At 53.7% G+C, this 15,396-nt stretch overlaps 1 protein-coding gene across 1 annotated transcript in view; it reads left to right on the top strand.

Moving 5' to 3' along the window:
• NCOR2 (nuclear receptor corepressor 2) overlaps positions 1 to 510 on the top strand; it is a 253,337-nt gene extending 252,827 nt beyond the window's left edge. Inside the window, exon 47 of the mRNA XM_075769454.1 lies at positions 52 to 510. Coding sequence (XP_075625569.1) covers positions 52 to 227 — 176 coding nt within the window. The 3' untranslated portion in view covers positions 228 to 510. The remainder of the gene's footprint in view (positions 1 to 51) is intronic.
• The last annotated feature ends 14,886 nt before the right edge of the window (positions 511 to 15,396 follow it).

Here is a 15,396-nt window from a genome sequence, read left to right as displayed (position 1 = left end):
AGGCAGCCGCCAGCCTCGCCATTGACTCTCCGCTTCCTCCTCCCCGCGCAGGTTCGACGCCGTTCCCCTACAACCCGCTCACCATGCGGCTCCCCAGCGGGGTGGTGACGGCAGCCCCCGCCGCCCCACTGCCGCAGGGCCCCCCCGGCAGCCAGCACCACGCCTGGGACGAGGAGCCCAAGCCCCTGCTCTGCTCCCAGTACGAAACCCTTTCGGACAGTGAATGAGGCGAGCCAGGGGCCCGGAGACGGCGACTAAACCCAGGGCGAGGGGAGCGAGCGGGACGCCCGGGGCGAGCGCCCGCCGCCCCGGCCCCGCCGGCTCTCACGAGCGAAGAAGCAGGAGCAGAGCTATTTTATTTTTTCCTTTTCCATTTTTTTTTTCCTTCCCCTCCCAACCAGCCAATTTGGGAGGACGAGGTTGTTTTATTTTTTTCGTTCGTTTTTTTCCTTTTTTTTTTTTTTTCCTTTCTCAACATCTGGAAATTTCTGCATCCTCTTCGGTCTGGGGGGGGGGAAAAAAAAAAAGAAAGAAAAAAGCCTTAACGAGACAAAACCCAAGGAACCCATCATCTTCGATCTCAGCAGCCTTGCTGGGTGGTGACCCCCACGCTCGAGGGAGGGACTGTGAGCGGCCACGCACCCGCAGCGCGCACATCCCGGGGCCGCGCGCGCTCGGACGCTCTGTCGGCGCGCTCCCGCGGAATCGAGTGAGGGGCTGTGGGATGCTCCCCCGCATCCCAGTTGTGGGGCCGTGCCGCAGAAATGCAAAACCTTGAGCAGGTTAAAAGGAAAAAAAAAAAAAAAAAAACCCACCAAGGTTTAAGAAGTGAAATAGTATGGAACCGCCCCGATTCGGTTCCCCCCAGCTGATCTGAGGGCTGGCAACCCGTCGTACCCATGTTGCAAGACATTATCAGCCCCGGAGCAGTCTCAGTGTGCTTCAGATGTGGCTGGGATGAGCGGGCAGGGGAGGGAGTGAAGAGCTATTTCTTAAAAAAAAAAAAAAAAAAAAAAAGAAAAAATCCTGGTCCCTTCGGTGGAAGCGATCCCGGGCTTAAATCAGAGCGGACAGGGATGTCCCCGGGCTGGCTCACGTGCTGCCCACGGAGGGGCTCGGTTGCTTTAAGTGCATTGTTTTCTGAATGGTGAGAAAAGGCAATTGTAAATTGTATTGGTCTACAGGGTATATTTTTGATACCTTCAGTGAATTATGTCGATATTTTACGCAAGGAAGGACTTAAACAAAACACAGTATTACATGCTGTAAAAGGTTCTGTTCTTACATGCAGGCTTTGATGTGTTTGTCCATTGTATGGAAGGGTTTTGAAAAAAAAAAAGAGAAGGTAACAATGATCCATCAAAGTTATCTGTAAGTCAGGAGAATGTATGAACTTAGTTTAAAAAAAAAAAAAAAATAATCTTGCCATGGTTGCAGCCCCCCCCCCCCGTTACACACGCCTTTGCTGACTCAGCAGAAATTGTTTGTTGGTTGTAGACGGTGATTTCTCCAGAGCCCTCCGAGCTGGCCGGGTGCAGGGGCAGAGCGGGCAGGAGGCTGGCGTGGCAGGGAGTTCACAGGAAACTTTAACCAAAAAAAAAAAAAAAAAAAAAAAAAAAAAAGAAAGAAAAAGGAAAAAAAAAAAGTTTTTATTGTATTTTTGTGATACACATGAATGCTCTACTTTACATTATTTTTTTCATTCCATGATGTTGGCTCATATCTGCAGTTACATGGTTAAAGAACAAAATATTAGACTTTTTTCATTCACTTCTGCTTTCTCGCTCTGGGGGAAAAAAAAAATGGCAAAAAAAAAAAAAAAAGTATTAAATGCTTTGCATTCTATACGCTAGAGGAACCCAGAGCACGGCACAGACTGTCTGCCTCTCCGGCTGCTGGGTGGGCAGCCAGCCCCCGCAGCCTCCCGGCAGCCCTCGCATCCGGCGCGCGGGTCCGGCGGCGAGGCCGGCGCCGTCACCTTCCCGATGGATCTTTCTTTTCCCCCTGCAACGTTCCCAGGTTGATTCTGATTTCAAAGCAAGAGAATGATGGTGTTTGTCGTTTGTTTGGGGTTTGGTTTTTTTTTTTTTGTTGGGGATTTTTTTTGGTTGGTTTTTTTTTTTTTTTTTACAATGTACAGGTTTTTAATGTTCATCAATGTTTGTGTCTTTTCTGTTGTGCTTTTTTTTTTTTTAAAGAAAAAAAAAAAATTCCGAGACAATGCACAAGTGATGTGGAAGTCTTTCCGTTCCCAGGTTATTGCTGCTGGTGTCTCCGTGGCTCTGATGTGTAAAAACTAACAGAGCTGATGTCTGGGCATAACGCTATTAAAGTGTTGCAGATTTTGCTGGGGAAAAAAAAAAAAGAAAAAAAATCCAAATCTGACCCATCTTCAAAGCCGCCTCCTTAACCTTTTCGGAAAAAAAATAGCAAAAAAAAAAAAAAACCACAACAAAGAATAAAGTTCCCACTTGGCACAGTAGCAATACTGTGTGCTGCTTTGGTGTCTCCAGAAGTCCAGGAAGGTGCCGGTTGCCGGTGGAAGGCGGCTGCGGAGCTCGCAGCCCTGCTGACTGGCATCGCAGACCCTGCCGCCAGCAACCCCGGCGCGGGGCGAGACGTGGCGAGGGGTGAGAGAAGTGCCTGAGCTGAGCTCCTGCCCTCGGGGCCGCCGCACGCAGCCTTGGCTTTTGCCACAGCTCGCCGGCTCCGGTGGTACCCACGGCCCCGCAGCGTGCCGGGGATGGAGGCGCTGGGGCGGCGGTTGGGGTCCTTATCCTGTGGGCCGAGCACAGCCGGGAGCTGGGACGTCCGGAAGGGCCACGGCCTCCAGCCCGGAGCTGCAGAGCCACCTTCTCACCGCCCCGGCCGGAGCGGGGCTGGGTTGTCCTCCCCGTTAACCCTGGGAGCGTTCGCCCACGGCGCAGCCAGCACCGTGGGATGGAGGGTGAAGAGCTTGTCCCACCCTTCGGCGCTAACCCTGTAGCCGTGGTTCCTCTTGTTTCCGTCGTGTCTTTCCTGCGCACAGGGCGAGGGGTCGGAGCTGGTGGGGCTGGCCGGGAGCCCCGGAGCCCGGCTGGTGCCTGGGGCTGCGCTGCGAGGGTGTCGCTGGGTTTGGAAGAGGTTTCAGATGTTTCTGAGGTTGTCGTTGTCCTTTGGGGGTTTGTGGCTCAGCGCTCGTGGGCGGCTGGTCAGGCAGAGGTTATCCAGCATCTCTGGGCAGGCCGGTGCTGCGGGGCTGGGAGGACGGGGAGGGGAGACGCCGGTGACCCCCGGTGCTGTGGGGCACCTCACGCCTTGCTCGGGGGGATCCTTTGGGATCTCTGGAGCAGGGAGCCAGCCGCGTCGCTGATGTTCCAGCCCTGTGCGGGAACTCGGGCCGCAGCTGTGCTACGTGTCCCCACCTTGCCAGGACGGTCCCTGCCCTGGGCTGGAAGACACGGGAGCAGCCCGGGTGTGCGTGAGGCTGTGATGACGGGGACACGCGTTGCGTTTTGTTCCAGCAGGATCCAACGCTCGGGGACCCCCCCGCAGGGAGCTCAGCCCCGCGGCCGGCCACGGCACAGCTCGGTCTTGGCGCTTTCTGTCAATGCCGCGTCTCCGTCCTCCGCTCTCCCAGTGCACAGACCCTCCGGCAGCTGCCCGTCCCCCAGCGCGTCCCCACAGGCACGGGGGGCATCGGGGACAGACACACGGGGCGGCGGCAGCTCCCATCGGGGAGCTCTGTGCCACCTTTGCCGGGGCGCCGGAGCAAGGAGCGTCGTGCCGCGGCAGACTAATTAATTTGGGTCAAAGCGACGAGTTGGCAGCGTGCTGAGCGGGAGGCCTGCAGCCGCTCCGTGGGGATGTGCCCGGCCCTGGGGGTTGCTGTGGGACAGCCCCCCCGTTTCCCTGCTCACGCGTGGGCTGGGGTGGGGGGGGGGGAAGGGTGTTCTTGGGAAATGCGGAGGCTGCTTTTGGGGGGGGGGGGGGAGCTACTGTTGCCCTCGTGTTCCCCCATCTGGGGGTCCCTCCCTGCCCGCCCCCAGCTGGAACTGAGGCATTCCCGAGCACCCCAAAACCTCACAGCAGGGTCCCACCAGCACCCCCTTGTGCTGCCAGCTGTGGTTGGGCAATCCAGCAGAAAGTCCTGGTAAACTATTAAAAAAAAACCCCAAGTTTAAAGTTAACATTCGCCGACTTTGTAACTTGTACAAACAGGCAAACAAATTATTGGACAATTTCTCTCTTGAACTGTACCGGGGGGAAATATCTGTCTTTTGTACACCCGAACTGTGCATAGCTGTTGGGAGCTGAGTTGTGTGATAGCTGGGGCTGTACAGAGAAACTACCAGGTGTAAATATTTCCGCAACTTGCTCTAGAGGGGGTGGGTTCTTCTACTACAGGTGAAGGGGTTTGTTCACTGTTATTTTGCTCGGCGTGCCCGCCAGCAAGCGGTGTGGGGAGCAGTGTCCAAACACTGCCTTACTGGTTAAATAATAAAAAAGCAAAGAAACCAACATGCCCCCCAACCCCCCCCCCAAAAAAAAAAAGCTTATTTGGCAGCAAAATATAGTGCTCTCCTGCCTGTTTGTGTGCGTGAGCCCAGGCAGGGCAAGCTGCTCGCGAGGCAGCCGAATCGGGAGCGGGATGGGTCACGGTGAGGGGGGTGCAGGGTGGGTTGGGGACCCCTGCGCTGGCGGGGCACTGGTGGGGGTGTCCGCAGTAAAATGGGCTGAGAGAGGGGGGAAAGGGGCCGGTGGCAGCAGTGCCCCAAGGTGTGCAGCTCGCTCGCCCCAGGGCTGGCCGATACGGCCCGTGGCGTTGCTGCCGAGCTGGTCTAGGCGGCGGGATCTGCGTGCCGTGGCTGCGCCGTGACCTCCCGTGGCACCGCTGGCGATGGCGACGGGGGTGCTGGAAGGACCTTGGCAAGGGGTGAGTTCGCCGGTTGAAGCACGACAGGACATCCCGCCCTAAGGCTCGGGGGATCGGTGCTCTGGCTGAGTTGCAGCCCTCTTCCTTGCCTCAGTTTCCCCATCTGCAGGTGCAGCTCACACCCCTGCGCTGCTTTTTAACCAGCTGATGGCCAAGAGCTGCTTAAGCACGATGCTGTTACTGCTGAGCTGGGTGTATCCCCCTTTGTATGGACCTGAAAAGGCCGCACAGCACCTGGGGCAGCATCCCCAAGCCCAACCGGGGCCATCCGTCACCCCGTCTGCTCCCTCCACCTCCCCTTTGGGATGCACATGCCTCCCCATTAACGCAGCCCGTCGGCATGAAGCGCCCTGCACAGCAGTTCTCAGAGGAGTGATTTCTCCTCTCCGCTTTTATTTTTTTTAATTATTATTTTTAATTGTTATGATATTATCATAATCATCATTATTATTTTATTTTACCGTGGCCAACCTCCCTCCTCCCTGCAGCTCCCCAGAAATCAAACCCTCCCCGATTTTCCCTGGCAACGCCAACGCCTCCAGCCACATCCCGCGGCTGAGGCTTCTTCCCGCATCCCCGCACCCAGACTGGTTGTGTCGGCTTCTCGTAGCAGAAACGTGAAAACCCTTTGAACCCTCCCGAAACAGCTTCTCGCGGCTCTTTGGGTGCTCTGTCTGGGCCTGGGGAGCAGGGAGGGGGGGCTGGGGTACCCCAGGGACTGCAGGCCCCAAGGGAAGTTGGTGGCACCCAAGGATGGCTGTGGGAAGGGGCACCCCTTAGCTAAATGTCTGCGAACGAGCGATACCTGCATCCCTGCCAGCATCGAGCAGGGGTGATGCTGGGGCACACCTTGGCTTTCCTTGCTCTTTGACCAGCAGCCAAGGAAAACATTGTTCAACTGTGACTGGATTTAAAAATTGAATTGATTTTTTTTTTTTTTTAAGAAATAATAATTTAAAAAATAGATATTCTGGTAATGGATAATCCCTTACAAGCCCTGTAGGAAATTATTGGGGAGGCTAATTAGCCACTACCTAATTAAGAACCGAAACAGAAGCCCTGGTACCTATTTGTGGGTCTAAACTGCTTTACCTCTGACATCCATCCCATGGGGTACGGTTGACTTTGGTTGGGGCCGGGAGCTGCCGGTCCCCAAGTCCTTTTCTGCGTCTGCACCTGCGGGGCCGATGCCACAGGGCTCGGGAGCGCTCACCGCTGCCGTGGGTGTGCGTGCGGTGGCCTTCGACAGGGTAAGTGATGACTGGGGGGACGTGAGCCGAGGGGTACGGCTCTGCGTGAGGACAGATTGGGTGACTGTATGGACTTTAATCCACGGAAAGGCTGTTAGTTGCTTTTGCGCTTGGGGGCCTTCTGCTGCCTTTCCTGGGGCTCAGAATTGGATTTTACACAAATGATGTTTTCCTGAGGGCAGCAGTGAGCGTTCCTGCTGGGGCGTACCCGTACCTCCTGCCGGCACAGCGTTTCGGGTGGTCGCCCCAATCTGAGCTGCTGCAAGTCCTGGAGGAAGGCTCCCCGATGCTGCGTGACCACTTTGTCTGTCCAGGGGACATCCAAAAGGTTCCTGTCTCTGTGCTGGTGAAGGATTGCCCTGGGTCCTCTCGGGATCACCCAGACACCATCTGAAATCCCTCCAGGTACGTCCCCACACCAACCAAACCTGCCTCTTCCAGTCTCCGCACGCTCCTCCAGCAACCAGCTCCCATGGCGATGCAGAAGGCAGATACCTGCTGGCTCTTGGAGATCATTCTAAAGATCCCTGAGACCAGAGATTTTGTTGAAATCCTTCTTGGAAAGGCTTTTGCTGCTCTGAAGGCAATTAGAATAAGTTAATAAATAGTACAAACAGAAGCCAAGCTGTTCAGCCGCTCGCATCAGGGTTTAAACGCTGACGAGGGCTGACAGCGGTAGCCCTGATCCATAATTCACCCTGATGCTGAAGAAACAGAAGGTGGGAAAACTTTAAATTCAAGGCCAACACTTATGATTTAATGATGGAAAACTTTAGGTCTACTTGAAAAGCTCTTGCATAAGGAGATGAAAATGAAACAGGACAAAAGCAGATGGCTTTGAAAACCAGCAATTAAAAAAAAAAAAGTCAGAAATCCAGACTCGTATTTTGACTGGGTGGCAGACAGAGGTTTTTGAAAGAGAGAGGGAAGACAAAAGATGGTCCTCGACGTCTTTGCCCTGGACAGAGGCCATGAGAAGGAGAAGGAGGGTTGTGACCTTCTCCTGGTGGTGAACTGGTGTTTAGTTAGGATTATGGGGATATTTTTTTCTTTTGGAAAGAAAGCAAGAGGAAGGTTGTTTTTTTTTTTTACTAGGCCAGGCTGAGTTAGAGAAACAGGGAGGAAAGGGTGCGAGACTGAAGTTGTCCTTGCTGCGCGAGCCAGGATCTGTGCCTTGGCCTTCTGCACCCTCCGTGCAGTCAGCGCGTGCCCTGCGGGTGACAGGAGGGGACGGGGATATAGCTGTGGTACCCAGCCACGAGCAGGGTAGGATTTAAAAAAAAAAGGGGGCGGGGGGGGGACAAAACACCCCATAATACAAAACCCGTGTGGTGGTGGCACCCAGCCCTGTGCCTCCCCAGAGAGGCAGCGTGTGGTTCCTACGCACCAGCCCCCAGCAGAGCGGGGGCTCTTCAACGCAGCGGCTGAATGGGTCAGACGTGCCTTTGGCCAGCGAAGCCGGTAACCGTTCCTGGGCTCCTTACAGCAGGAAGCATTTTATACTCTCCTGACAATTGCAATCCAAATAGTCATTCATCAGTTCTTGTGATTTGCCATGAAATTATATATGCTCTCTGATAATGATGCAGAGGGCTAAAGAGCTGATCTTGGCAGGAGATGAGACATTTTATGCTGGCGAGTAACTTGGAAGGAAAATAGAGCGGCTTTTGATGGGATGCCTGGATCTTATCAGTGCTGGGGCACTGGAAGGCGTTGGGCAGGGCTGTTCTGGCTGGCTGGGCTCTGCCCAGCTTGTGTGCCCGCCTGGGAAGAGTTGGGTTCATAAAAAAACTTGGGAACAAGTGTCACCGTGTGTGTGTGTGGGTAACAGCTGAATTAATCGTCAGGTTTATTTATCCTCTCATTTTTGGCCTCCTGTAATTACTAAAATGAGTATTTGTCAGGACTCCAGGCAGCGGAGTGGTAATAAATCACTCGCCACCGACGGGAGGTTGGAGCAGTGTCTGAGTGAGCTGAGAGCGGTGTCAGCTTTAGCGAAGTGCAAGTGCTGTCAGAGGAGCGGTGGGCTGGTGCACAAACAAAACCCACCCAAAAAACAGCTTTGCAGAAATGCTCCTGAAATAAAAGCCCTGGGTGCACAGTTCTCCAGCGGTTGGCTCAGCCGTTGTGAGGAGGAATCGCCCAAGGGGGACGCAGAGGGACTTGGGGCAGGGAAACCCTCGGCAGCCCCCAGCGTGCGGGATGCTGCCAGACCCTGCGGGGCTGCAGGTCCCTTCCCGTGGTGACAGCGGGGTGTCCAAAAACACTGCTGTGAAATGCACAGCGGGGAGGGCATCCGCCTGCACGCCCTGGGCTGAAAACCCGCAGAAGCTGAGTTGAAAGGTAAAGTCCTCGTGCTGCAAACGCATCGCTTGCTGGGTCTTGCTTTACAGAGCGGTGCTCTAGGGCACGTCAGGCTCCGTTGGGCTCTGCCCTCCCAGCCTCACTGGTGTCAGGGCTCACTCCTGCCGGCACGGCAGCAATGCTGTGCCGGGGTCACGGGCGGGTGTCCGGATCCCAACCGAGGAGGGACCGCTCTCACCTCGGCTGCAGACAGAGTAACCACCGACAGGTGAGACTTTCCTCTCGTCGACCCTTGTGAATGGAGCACAGGCAGCAATAACCACCCGGAGATCCATTCTGCCACCTACGTCGCGGAGAGGAGAGCATCAGTCACGGGTTGTTTTGAGTCCGTATTTTTGCAGAGGCCAGTGTGTTTCCCTTCTTTGGGAATAATCCGAATGTCTCTCACTGTAAATGCATGTAACCTGATGAAGCGCAGGGTGCTAGGAATGGTGGTAAACTCCATCTGGAGAGCTCTCTGCTTTGAAGTCAGATGCCGTTTTAAACTCGGCAGGGTACTTTCGCTTAGAAAAAAACAGCAGTTGTCAGTGAAGATTGATCTTGGTCCAGAAATTTTTGCTGCCCCCCCCGATTTCTTTTCATATTTATTAGTCATTTGCAATCTCTTTGATGACTAGATGCATGTTCAGCTCAGAGAAAACTCTGCTGCAGTATTTGCCGAGGCGATGCCAGGGGATAGGAAATACCGATCGCGCTAGCTGTGAGGTCCGGCCACGCGAACGACGGGGTATTTCGAGTTGTCATTTTTAATTGCCACAGCAGCCCCCAGTGCTCCCGAGCAGAGGCTGAGGAAACCCATGGAGGGAGCAGAAGCCTGGGGAGTGTTGGTCTGAGGTCTCACCCACAGGTGTGCAGCCCCGGCCCAGCCGGCCATAAGCCATTGCTTTGCAGCGGCGGGTCAGTATTTGCAGCAAACGCTGTGCCTGCAGCATCTCAGGGTGCTGCCGGGGGCTCCTCTCCCCCCTCCGGTGGCACAGGGGGGAAGAGAAGGCTTCATGAAGAGCAAAAAGGAGAGCAACACCACGCAGAAGGTTGCTCTTGAAGACACTACATCCTCGTTCAACACATTCCTCCAACTCTGCTCAGAGCAGCTGTCGGTGGGTGTGGTGTGATGGGCCCCGATTCAGCGCTGCTGAGACGCGGACGCTGACGAGTTTTGGACTCCGATGACTCGGGTGTTTGTTTGCAAAAGGCCAGAGTGTAGATACACAATCCTGATCTGGCTCTGCCCAAGATCCAGGAGTATTTGCTGCTGCTGTTTCAGGCTGAGCCCTTTCCAGAAAGTGAAGCAGCTGCCAGAGGTCAGACACAAGGAGCCTGAAGATGGGTGCCAGGTCTGGATCTGCATTCCAGTTGGACCAAAGCAGAGCTTTTCCCCACGGGGATGTTAATCCTGGGCCTTGGCTTTGAGCCATCTCCAGCTTTCATGTTTTTGGAACTGAAAAGGAGCGCCATTCTGTTCAAGGGAAGAACAAATCCTCAGACCCCATCTTCATACGCCGATGAGAAGCCGCAACCATTTCAAGTGTTGCTGACTCCTTAGAAGTAAAACCCATCTAACTTCACCGCGCTGGACCCATTTTTAAGCTACCAGGATCAATTCAGTCCCTGTGGGCTGTCGGAGCATCCTGCTCCCCTTCAGACTGGCAACAGCCCCTGAGCTGGAGCTGCTGCCTCCGTCCACCAGTGAAGGAGAAACCAAGCAGCAGAGGTTGGAAACCAAATAGCAGAGGTTGCTCTTGGGTCTCTTTGTGGGGGAGGGCAGCTTTTTTATTACGTCCAGATGTTGCTTTCTGCCCTGGGCCATGCTGGGAAGTAAAGCAAAGCGTGTTAATGTTGGCTGGAAGAGCCTCGTTGGAAACAGGCTTGAAGGAAGTGGGGGTTTCTCCTGCACCCCCATTTCCTGGGGGCCCGTGGGAGATGGGCCAGCACGGGAGGCACAGGCACGGACGAGGGGTTGCCCTGCTGCTGAGCAGCCCTCTTCCCTCTGCTCTCCAAATATTTTCCAACAGTGAGCATGGCTTTACCCAGCCACCCACTTCTCCAGGGCACTTTGGTACCTGCTGTTCCCTGGTCGGTGGCCACTGTCCCCAAGCTGATGGCACCCGTGGGGAGAGTCGTCCCCATCGCTGAGCTGACGGGTCCCCTCTGGACCACTTTCCTGTTGGGTTTCATATCGAGATGTGGAAATGGAGGACTCAGCGTGAGGGGCAAGGCTGCTCTCCAGATGTTCTTTTTCACCATTAGGCAGTGTTTAAAAATATATGTGAATTTTTTTCTCCCCCTTTCTGAGTGCATATAGACGAGAGACCTTTGGAGGGGTGAGCAGCCAGGGAGGGGCTGAGTGGGGGAGGTAGCGGGACCTTCCCCCAAATCAGCCGCTCCTCTGCAAACGAAGATTTTCCAGAAAGCGCTGAGCTGGGCGCTTTGTAGCCGGTGCTGCTGGGCTGCGGCACGGCATCACACGGCCGGCTAACGGAGCTGGACTCCAACGGGTCCCCATGAGCCGGCGCCAAGCCTGGAGGCCTTCGAAACACGTGGCTCGTTAACAGTGCACTTCAGCTATGGCCAGGGCTCGCACACAGGGCTGGTGCTGCCAAAATGTTTACAAGTCCTGTAGGGCTCCGAAAGGTCCCAAGTTGCAAGGTTCAAGGGCAGACCCAGAGGCAGAGAAGTGCCGTGCTTAGCCAAGTACCCTGCATCTCAAGTGCTGCTCCACCGTTCCTTGCTCCACTCCACCTTCACTTCGCTTTGATAGCAAGCTCAGGCTAGGGCTGTAAGGATGCTCAACTCCTCTCCCAGATACTCGTTAGGGATATGCGTAGCTCTGGGTGCTATCTCTGCTGGTTCAATCTATATTCCAGGCTAAAGCTCGTGCTCAACCAGCCAAGGATGCTCTAAAAGGCCTGAGATGCTGCCATCCCCTAATGCCTCACTAGAAGCTGGACCTGAAGCTAGAACGCCAGCTCTGCACCTCCAAGGCCATCCTCCTTGGCCACGACAGGTCGGTAGGTCCGTCACACGATGGTGTGCACCATCACCTCGCCAGCCACAGGCGCCGGGGATGCCCGCTCTTAAACCCATCCCCTGTGTCAAGCGGCAGAGCCATCCTCTTCAGCGGCTAAAATCAATGTCCTGGAAGTGCAGGCGCAAAAAAAAAAAAAACCCCACCCTGTCGGAAGCACAGCAAAAACCCATCTGTGAGTGGAAGAGGTCAAAAAAGAATACAAAGGCTTTTATTTCCTGAGGCATTTGTCAGCAAGACAAATGTGTGTTTTTTTTAAATTTGCTGCATTTTCCTAGCTGGCCTCCCACGCAAACGCCAAATGGACTTTCACTAGCATAAAGCAGGGTGTTGGCTTGCGTCCTTTGTAATCCAACGCTCGAGGACTCAGACGAGGACGAGGAATCGGTCGGATCACTGTTTACTATCAGTAAGTGGGGCATATTTGAAGGAAATGGGCAGATTTCAACACTACATCTATAACTAGTTTATTGCTGGCGTGTTCCTCTCTTGCCCTTATTATTTATGTTGAAAATGATAAATGAGGGATTGATGGTTCTAGCTGGTTTATGAATAATCAGGTTATTTCACTGTAAAGCCCCAGGGGAAGGTAATGTTTCTACAATCCTCCATCAAAGAGAACGCAGTTTGCACTCGTGTGTGTGCGCGCACGCGTGTGTGTGTGTGCGTGTTGCTCACTCCCCCACCGCTTTGCATTCGGCGTGTTTTTGCACCCTCCCTCTGCAAGTGTCCAGATCTCCACACGCTCCCACGGCACATCCCAGCGCCGACGCAGGTTTCCCGATCCGTGCAGCCCCTTGGCATCGTCACCCGCAGCCACGCACCGGGTGTTTGGAGCAGTTTGCTCTCCAATGCAGGAGGTGACGGGTGTCTCGGTGGCCCCCGATGGGAGGCTGCGTGGTTGGGGTGCAGGCCAGGTGCTCTGCGGAGGTGCACGGAGGGCCCCGACCGCAGCAGTCAGCTTGGAAAGACCCCTGACCCCATCTGTATTTCAAGGAGCTGCAAATAGCCGCTGGTCTCAGGATTTGCTTGTGAGACAGGAAGAGCCCTGGGAAGATGAGTTGAATGTTTATGTATATAGAAACGTCTAATCACCAGGCTCAGAACAGGCTCAGGAAGGGAATCTGGAGGTGGTTAGCTGGAGAAAAGGATATTTTTATGCTAGAAATGTGCTGTCCGCCTGTTTGCAGGGTAGGAAGGATACAATGAGAATCAAAGGCTTGGCAGGATGAGCATTCTCATCCTCATACATCTGAACTCCCCGTCTGTCTTGGACTCAGAGGCGTGGAACTGTTTGGATCCAGTATCATTATTAGAAGCAGAAAATAGAGCTCATAAAACTCCCTCCTTACGCCCCAAAAAAGCAATTCCAAGACCCTCTATCCTACTTGCGAACAAGCTGTTCCCGCAGTAATTTCCCACTGTGGCTGGGCACGTTGCCAGGGGAAGGGGACTCGGAGCTCCGGCAGAAGTTGTGCAGCCCTGGGGCAGGTCCTTGCTCCTCTCCTGCGTAACCAGACCAGAGGATTTAGAAGCAGGCAGGAGAGCTGGGGGTGCTTAAGGTGGTAGCAAACCCAGGTGGCCAAGCCACGTTTCTTCCGGGCCATGGGGTAACTGCAGAGGCTGCATCTGTGGTGGGAATTGCTCCCCCAAGCAATGGGCTGAAAATCAGCACTAAATACACTCCTTGTCATGGCTGGGCAGACACTGCAGAGAGCATTCGGGAGTGCCAGCCAGGGAAGCCACCATCCCACCACCAGACCAAGCATGCAGAGACCCCGTGCAGCTGCCGCAGGGTCTCAATTGCTGAAGCTAAGGTGTCCCCTGAGGCACTGAATCTGCATCACAGGGACAAGAGGAGGTGGCAGCGCCGCATCCAGAGCATCTCAGGTGGGTTCAATCATCCTGGGACGCCTGCTCGGGGAGGTCATTGTGGAGCCGCAGGGTCAGCTGCTCTAGGGACAGAGGGACCTCAAGGCCTATCTGCTGTGACAGACTCCCATCCCATGTCTGCTCCCCACAGAGATGGCCTAAGTGACAGTTCAGCGTCCTGTGCCAGAGGAGACGCGATTCATGCAGGTGGCCGTGATATGCATCAGCCCAGGCATGCTGCTGGTGGTTCCTTCACATGGGCACAGGCTTGGGACATTTTTGAGAACAACACAACTTCCCTGCTGCTTGGCATTGCCTGGATCTTCCAAAGAAACTTCTGCAGGGTCCAGGCTGTGACATATTGCCATCTACTGAGCATAAGGAGCAGAGACCAAGCCCAAGGTCTTGCTCATGGTAGCTTCAAGCTGATGGCTCAGCAGCAGGGGGAAGTTTTTATTGCTCCAGTATCAGGTAAGGTTCTTTCTCTGGCAAATCCCTCCGTTGTTTGTTGACTGCACATAGCTGTGGGATGAAATTTGATAAAGGCATCTGTTGTTCCCTTACAGTTCTGCTTTGTTGAGTGGAATGGGGATCCCAGCATGTGGGGTTTTATTATTATTTAATTTGTAGCTGCCCATTATCAGCAAGTTCTTTTAGGTGAGGCTTTTGGCATTTTACACTCAGCATTCTTGCTGTCTGTAAAACCAGCCTAAACCTTTCCTTCTGTTCATAAAGGCATCTAGTCTAAATTCAAAGTCCATCCATTATAACTTCAGCACCTTGTAATCCCTCAGAGATATGAGCAATTATGCTCTGAAATATCCCAGGAGCAAAACTAATACCAAGCATCATCTGCTTAAATTTACAACATCCAAATGGCATAGTAAAAGCCACTAGCTTAGGGGTTAGCTCATCTGAGCGCATTTGCCAAAACACATATCCTGCATCTAATACTGCTGTTGCTGCTGAGGATTTAGCTGCCACCTCAGGAATCTTCATTGGACAGCATTCACGTTTTATGGTTTTATTTAAATCACAGGAGTGGATCCACATGTCCTTCATCTGGCATTTGGGTTTCAACCTGGTCTGTGCATCCCTTGCCTTCGCGATGCTGTTGTTTCCCCAGGTGGCTGTGCATGAGCGTGTCTCCCATCCTTCATCCCAGGAGCAGTTCAGCCGTGATTTGTGTCAAACAGCTTGGGATGAGGACACGGGCACTTCCCATGCACCTGAAGCAAACCTCATGCGTAACATGGCTTTCCTTCTCCTTTCCATTCCTTAGAGCTTAACAGCCATTTTCATCCAAGCCTATTGACTTCATCCCTATAAATCCAATATGATTTTTCCATAAGGATTAGTGTCAGATTCTCCCTGCAGACATCTTAGGTCTTGGAAGACAGCTGAGAGCTCTACTAATAGCTGGCTGGTGAGCCTGAGGCATTTACAGCAAAGGCTTTAAAACACACTTCATGGCTAGGCAGGGCTTTAGCCCTGATGCAACCCATCTGCCTTCGTGATTTGGAAAGCCAGGACGTAGCAGGGGTCCCGATACTGTACTAGGATGTGGATACCTGGATAAGAAATAAGCATTATCTCGGTTCTTCCTGCCCTTTAAGGCCATGGAAAAGCTGGGAGAGGAATTAATCTGGATTGAACACCAGAGCTTCATAGCTGGGTAGAACAAGATCGAGTAGGAAGAGGGAAATTTAGGGTGAAGAAATGGTAAAACCACCTCTGTAGGAAGAGTGAGTTTTGTGCCCTTTGCTTGAGCTATTTCAACTTTCCCTGGGCACACATGACAGAGCAGGTTTTACACGTCTGAAACCACAGCCTCCTGACCACGGGGAGCTGGGCTGAATCCCTCAGGCGAGGGAAGGAGACAACAACAACATTCCCGCTGGATGGGAAAGGGGCATTAGGGACCAAGTAAATGGATAAGGAAAAGGAAGGAAACTCCGGATACAGCAGCA

This window comes from Balearica regulorum, chromosome 17 (genome assembly GCF_011004875.1).
Source record: "Balearica regulorum gibbericeps isolate bBalReg1 chromosome 17, bBalReg1.pri, whole genome shotgun sequence".
Classification (NCBI taxonomy): Eukaryota; Metazoa; Chordata; class Aves; order Gruiformes; family Gruidae; genus Balearica; species Balearica regulorum.
Note: the sequence above shows the minus strand (reverse complement) of the source record. Positions and strands in the feature narration are given on the sequence as shown.